The sequence below is a fragment of the Trachinotus anak genome, unplaced genomic scaffold, assembly GCF_046630095.1.
Source record: "Trachinotus anak isolate AG129_WGS33_773 ecotype Australia unplaced genomic scaffold, CSIRO_AGI_Tana_v1 ptg000026l, whole genome shotgun sequence".
Taxonomy (NCBI): Eukaryota; Metazoa; Chordata; class Actinopteri; order Carangiformes; family Carangidae; genus Trachinotus; species Trachinotus anak.
Window position 1 is genome coordinate 321,143 of NW_027273877.1, and position 6,643 is coordinate 327,785.

The 6,643-nt window shown below is 43.8% G+C and overlaps 1 protein-coding gene across 3 annotated transcripts in view; it reads left to right on the plus strand.

Moving 5' to 3' along the window:
- sh3bp4a (SH3-domain binding protein 4a) overlaps positions 1–3,567 on the plus strand; it is a 66,189-nt gene extending 62,622 nt beyond the window's left edge. For all 3 annotated transcript variants that reach the window (XM_071464775.1, XM_071464776.1, XM_071464774.1), the window contains 2 exons: positions 1,392–1,580; positions 1,781–3,567. In XM_071464775.1, the coding sequence (XP_071320876.1) occupies positions 1,392–1,580; positions 1,781–2,005 (414 nt within the window). In that variant the 3' untranslated portion in view covers positions 2,006–3,567. The remainder of the gene's footprint in view (positions 1–1,391; positions 1,581–1,780) is intronic.
- Positions 3,568–6,643: the final 3,076 nt, after the last annotated feature.

Consider the following 6,643-nt stretch of genomic DNA (forward strand, 5'->3'; position numbering starts at 1 on the left):
CTCCCTGAAATGGTTGGAACCCATGTGAACAGGCTGTAAAATGAAAACCTTTGCCCAGTGCAACTTCTGCCACTTCCTGTTTGTGCGTTGATGGATTCCAGTCCCATCGTTTTAATTGGCTGCAGTGGCTGAAGCTCCTCCATGATCTCCTCTGGAGTCTGAGCTCAAACGACACATAATCCCTGCGTCATGCTTGATTTTATATTGTATGGCAGCATCTTGCTTTTTCTGCAAGATTTTAACATCTTCAAGAAAAAAAAACTTTTGCTACACTGTTAGATCACTGTTCAAGATGGATTAGACCAAAAAAAAAAAAAAAAAGCATTTTCAAAGTGAGTCTGTTTGCTTGTGTGATTCTGGGGCTGGCAGCAAAGAGAAACCTCCCCTGCAAAGAACCTGAAAGGTATCACCACAGGACAGTGCATCACTTTGAAGTGTGTGTAGGTGTGTGTGTGTGTAAGGATGTAAGACGCTGAATCCCCTGCTTTCCTCAACCAAAATCTTATCTGTAGACGACCACACACACACACACACATACACACACACACACATGCACGCTGCATTTTTTGGTCTCAGGAGACAAACATCTTAATAACTATTGTGCATTTTTACAAGAAAAAATTATCTTGCCTGCAGCATATTTTCCACTCAGCTGCTTTTATTAACAATTTAATCTGCAATTTTTTAACCCTCGTTTATCCAGGTGAGATGAGTAAGAACATGTTTACAGCCACGGCCTGAGAGGAGAGGCTAAGCTTCATATTCAGACACATTCATAGACAAAGATGTTTGCCTTCCTGCCCATGGGACGAGCTGATCTCAGAGGGATTTCACTTTACAGCAGTGGTTCTCACCGGCACGTATATGAGGAACCATCTGAGGATTGAGGATCTTGAGAATTTTAATGTCTTTTGATTGGTTATATTTTTACCTCATGCAGCCTCAAAGTGCCTCGTCACCACACCTCCACCTGTGAGTCAGATCAGGTCCCTTTTTTATGGAAAATGACCCACAGCTCTGTCACAGCAAAGCTCTAAATCTTAGACCACTAAATACATGTGTATTAGAGGACAGATTCAAGTGTTTAATGTCTAGAGAAAACACGCTTTGTTAGGCAAAACCTCAGGGTATTAAAGTTGAGCCCTGCTCTGTTGGTAAATCAGTTGTGCTTGTACAGTGACTGTTAAATTGACTGTTCATCACTCTCAGACAGTTTAATGATGTGTAGAATAATGATTTTTCAAACTATTTATTATTTTGTTGGTAAAAAAAAAAAAAAGAGACAATCCTGAAAAAAAAAATCTGATGCAGCTTATGTTTTTCTTTCAGCCCATGAGAGATCTCAGATAAAACCCTGCTCCTCAGCTGACCGTCTCTCTTTCCCTCTTCAGGCGCTGCTCAAGATGGACTGCCAGGGTCTGGTTGCCAGGTTGGTCCTGGATTTTGTGTTGTTGACCACGGCGGTGGAGGTGGCGTCCCGGTGGAGGGAGCTGGCTGAGAAGCTGGTGCGAGTGTCCCGACAGCAGATGGAGGCTTATGAGGCTCCGCACCGCGACAAGAACGGACTGCTGGACAACGAGGTGAGACACCTGAGAACGTGTTGTCGAAGGGCTTTTATCTGAGCGTCGGTGAGACTGAGCCTCACTTCAGAGCCTCCGGTGTGAGACAAAGTTCAGGAAACAGGCTAGAACCTCTTCAAAAATGATAACTCCTCAGGTCTGTTGCTCAGCACTTAACATCCTCCTTCTCTCCTTCCTCTGCCCCTCTCCTGACCCCTCAGTCCATGTGGAAGCCAGCCTACGACTTCCTCCTGACCTGGGCCGCCCACGTCGGGGACAGCTATCGCGACGTGATCCAGGAGCTCCACCTCGGCCTGGACAAGATGAGGAACCCCATCACCAAGAGGTGGAAGCACCTGACGGGGACGCTCATCCTCGTCAACTGCCTGGACACCCTCCGCAGCGCCGCCTTCTGCCCCACCGGATACGGAGACTTTGCCGTCTGAACCTTTTCTTCGTGAGGATTTCACTGGTCAGTTTCTGGGGCTCAGTGCTTCTTGGTTCTGAGATGGACACGTCTAAGGGACGGTAGTACGGACACAGTGTTTGGGACGGAGATTAAACCATGAATCTCTCAGCCGTCCCTCTTCAGGACTGATGTGTACTGGTCTCCTGGTCTTGCCTGGAGTCTTGGATCAGTATTGATGCGACGCTGTTCGGCACCAGAGGTGGAACGACTGGAAACGTCAGTGTCAAACTGGACCATCTGCCTCTTGTTATGTTGGATCTGCTTTTTTTCCTCCTTGTTCCCTTCATCTCCTCTCTACCTCACCCTCTTCTTCATCACTTTACACCTTCCTCATTCTGTCTGTCTCTACCTATGCTTCCGTGCTCTCTTACATTTTGACTGTGTTAGTATCTGTCTCCATTTTCGTTTGTATGATTTCCGTCACCGTGTTTGTCCCTCAGGACATCAGAGACCTAATCCACTGCAGTACCTAACCAGACATACTGTGACCTCTGACCTCTCCTCCATCTTTTAAAGTTGAATTGACCCCCAACCTGAACTGACTGTGACCTTGACCTTTGTTGACTTCACATTTTCCACTCCATTTCTAACCCACAGATTTTACTCCCCTGACTTTCACTGGTGTTTTTTACAGAAGGAGGCGAAGCAGATGTTTGGTTTTTTAATCGAAATGAAGCAGAAATTGTTTCATACATGAAGAACTTCAGTCACTAATTTGCTTTGCCAAAAACAGTTAGCCCGATGCTAACTTTCCAACTTTGCAGTAAAGGTACCGGATATCTGCTGATGTGAGATATATTTCTATTTTTTATACTTGCAGAACAACACAGATGTTGTGTTATCTGTTGTGTTATTGTTGTGTTCCGGCTTCTCTGGTTTTTCACTTCTTGTAAGTGCAACTTCTGTTTTCCAGATTTAAAACTCTTCCACAGAGAAATGTTGTGACTTTTCACAGACCATGTGACTGAACTGAAAAGAGATTCAGGATGACAAAATATGTTGAAATAGCCTGAAAGTCCAACAGAAGGTGCCGTTATACTGCGTTTTTCTGGTAAGTTTGGTTCTGACATCTGCAGGGTTCAGAGTAAATTCATGATTTTGATGTTTAAAGAATCAGTTCAGTGTTTTATTTAAATACACATCAGCTGCAGTAAACCTGTGAACTTCAGGACACCACAGTTTTTTAGTTGTCAGTTGAACCAGATGTGATTTTTAAAGAATAGTTATGTTCTGCTGATGTACGTTTTGTTCAGTTTGTATTAAAGAAGCTCTGTGTCTTTGGTTTAGTGAACTCAGCTTCGATGCTTCTGTTCCTTTGTTCGTGTGTTTTCCTTTCAGTCTTTCTTTCAGTGTTTCTTTTCTACATGTTGTGTGGCCGCTGCCGTGTTCCTGTGTCTGTTTGGAATATCAGCCTGACCTGAGTTCACGTATTTGCACCGAACGCCGATCGAGTATTGAAACATTCTTAAGTGATGTTGCATCAACTGTGACAGCTCAGTGTTTCTGGTCAGAAGGTATCAATAAAACTGGAAATAGAAATGACATGAAAATCCCTCTGTGTCTCTGTGTGTGTGTGTGTGTGTGTGTGTGTGTGTGTGTGTGTGTGTGTGAATACCAGTACTGTGAGGTTGATAAAAGGTGAATATGTTTGCATTGAAACATCTAAAATCTACTGTAGCTCACAACTTTCAGGTAAACACTGAAAGGTTGGATGGTGGGTCCAGGTGGGTGGGGCTTTGGGCGGGGCTGAGGGCGGTGCCTGCTTCGTTGTGACATCACAAAGTTCCAGAAGTCCTGACGGCTGGTTTTAAGGCTCAGTGTCTGAATACAGGCTGTGTGCATTTCTCTGTGGACTGAGGCTTTGATACTTTCACAGTATTAATATAGAACCTAGACCTGCTTTATAATCACAAACACATGGACATCCACCTTTAGACTGGGTGGAGCTTTAATAAATATACAAGGAGCCTCAGGGAATATTCTGCTTATTGCTTTTGCATAAAATTCATGAAAACACGTCTGACTCTCAGTGTGAGCCGGCCTCAGTGCTGAGGTTTGTTTTGGTTCAGTAAAAGTTACAAACTGAGCCTGCAGAGACGGCCTCTCTGCCTCCACCACATCCCGACGGTGCTCCTCTCTGTGATGGAGCGCTCATTAACTGTGACGAGTGTTGTGTGACGCGTCGTCATGGATTCCATACAGCAGATTCCTTCATGTACACACACACACACACACACACACACACACAGGAAACACATCCAAAACATCACACATGAATGCACTAACTCATGCACAGATGAACGCACACAAATCCACATATGCTCCTCTTTCCCAGACAAACACAATCCCCTACACACACACACACACACACACACACACACAGTTTGCTTAATTAAAGAAGATAATTATTCTCCCTCAGAGGACAGACCACCTTGACAGACTCGTCCTTTGCCTCTCAATGATTCACCCTCAACATTCCTGCTCGTCTCCTGGATACAAACTGTCTGTGTGTGTGTGTGTGTGTTTGTGTGTGTGTGCGTGTGTGTGTTTGTGTGTGTTAAAAACAAAGCATTACGGTTCTCCTGGTGTAAATCAGAGATCCTCGTCTTACCCTTTAAAAGCAACTTTTAAAAAGTGTGTAAACGAGCTCGGACTGTGCAGCCGCTCGTGTTTCCATCTGCTCTTCACACAGACACTTTCACAGGGAGATGAAAACAGGTCCACAGCTTCTGACGGGGGTTTTCTTCAGGGACGCAAAAGCAGAGCCGAGTGTTGGTATCACGAGACAAAACTCTTGAAGTTTGATGTTTTCTGCCTGAAAAGATAATTTTGTTTTGAACATTTTGTTCAGATTTAACAGCTCAGAGGCAAAAAACAAATTACAGTCAATTATATCACCAAATGTTGCTGATGAAGGATCACAGGTATCATTCTCCTCATGTTGGAGTCTGTTTTTGTCCATTACAACACACAATCAAAGAGATGTGAGAGGAAAACAGTAATTTTCCTGCGTTAATTCAGGACAAATTATTAAGCTTTCAGCTGCTTTTCAAAATGCAAAACAGGTGGTGAGATGAAAAGCTTCGGGCCGAGCTGCCGGTCTGTTTCATCTGCTGTTGTTTTCTGAGGACGTGCGTGGATGTGTGGAAACAGGCCGCGCTGGGTTCGTAGTGAAGGCTCTGGAGAATGTAAAGGGTCCTTGAAAGATAAAAATAAACCTCCTTCATCTGCTTTTTCTCACGTCTCTCTCCTTCACTTCACATCACTTTGGAGCCACGGGGATGTTTTGTTGTCGTCTCGTGGAGGCCTCATGAAAACCTCCAGCCGTGGAGATTAAGAGAGCTCCATGGATGATTACTACCATCCCTGATGGGCTGAAATTAGATTTCACTGCTGTAAAATCTTGCTCCTCTGCTTCTCTTTCACCCTGAAGCACCGAGTCGTGAACGATTTCATACTTGACCAAAAATGACCACCTTCTTTTCAGAGAACAGCAGGTGAAATGTTCACTTCCTGCTGTTGTTCCATGAACTTTGTCAAATGTTGATGATTTTGTTCATTTTGTGAAGTTTTATCGGACGTTTGTGTGACAGGACTGCTCTCATGTGCTGACTTCCTGTTTTATTTTGAAATGACTGACCTTGTGTGTCTGTTGGGTGTTTACTACCTGTCCTTGTGCAGTTTTCCCTCTCTTGTGATTGTGTTTGCCTGGGCCTCCTCTCCCTCGTGTATTTTAGTCTCTCCTCCTCAGTCTTCCTCCAGCTCCTGAGTTTTGACCTTTGTTTATGGACCTTGGATCCTTCACTCCTGCCTGGATTTAGTTTCACCTTCAAGTAAGACTTCTGTGCTTTTCTTGATCAATAAATCCTGTAACTGGACCAGGACCAGCCTGATTTGTTCCTGCAGCTGCGGAGGATCTAACATCTCCTTCATCAACACAAACCTCTTCTGCTGTGTCTCAGGACACTCGGCACAACTTCAGCCTTTACACGGACCCAGATCTGCAGACAATCGCATTCATTCATTCATTCATTCAGTACCTGTTTGCTTTTTGCATTGATTATTGTTCGCACTGTGATTTGTTGCATTAGGTGTCTCGATCTTAAGCTCTGCCTCTCACAGTATGTCAAAATCCAGAAGAAAAAAATCACTATCTTCTCACAACAAAGCAGTCACAATCAATCAGCCTCACAATTATATGCTGGGAGTTTTTAACAGGTGCTGGGGGATAAAATATCAGTTAGACTGAATTGAGATTCTTCAATTGTAATTTTCTTGGCACCATAAGGAAAATTGTTTTTATCTTGTATGTGTTTTATCTGTATTTATAGTATGTTTGTGGCATTTTCATGTTTATTTCCTTCCTTTAATAAACCTCATCAGGCCAAATTCAGACCTTTACTATGAACATAAACCTCAACAATGAAGTTTTGTCAAAAGCAAGGAAGGAAAAATATCTCATTTCTGTCCATTATCAGTGAGTGCAGTTGCAGTGTGGGGATGAATTTCCTTTAATTTAATGAAGGAAATGAAAGTTCAGGAAGTGAGGAAGCTGAAGTTTAATTGACCTTCTGACCCCCCCTCCGCTCCCCTGCAGACCCGACGTAGAGTTTCA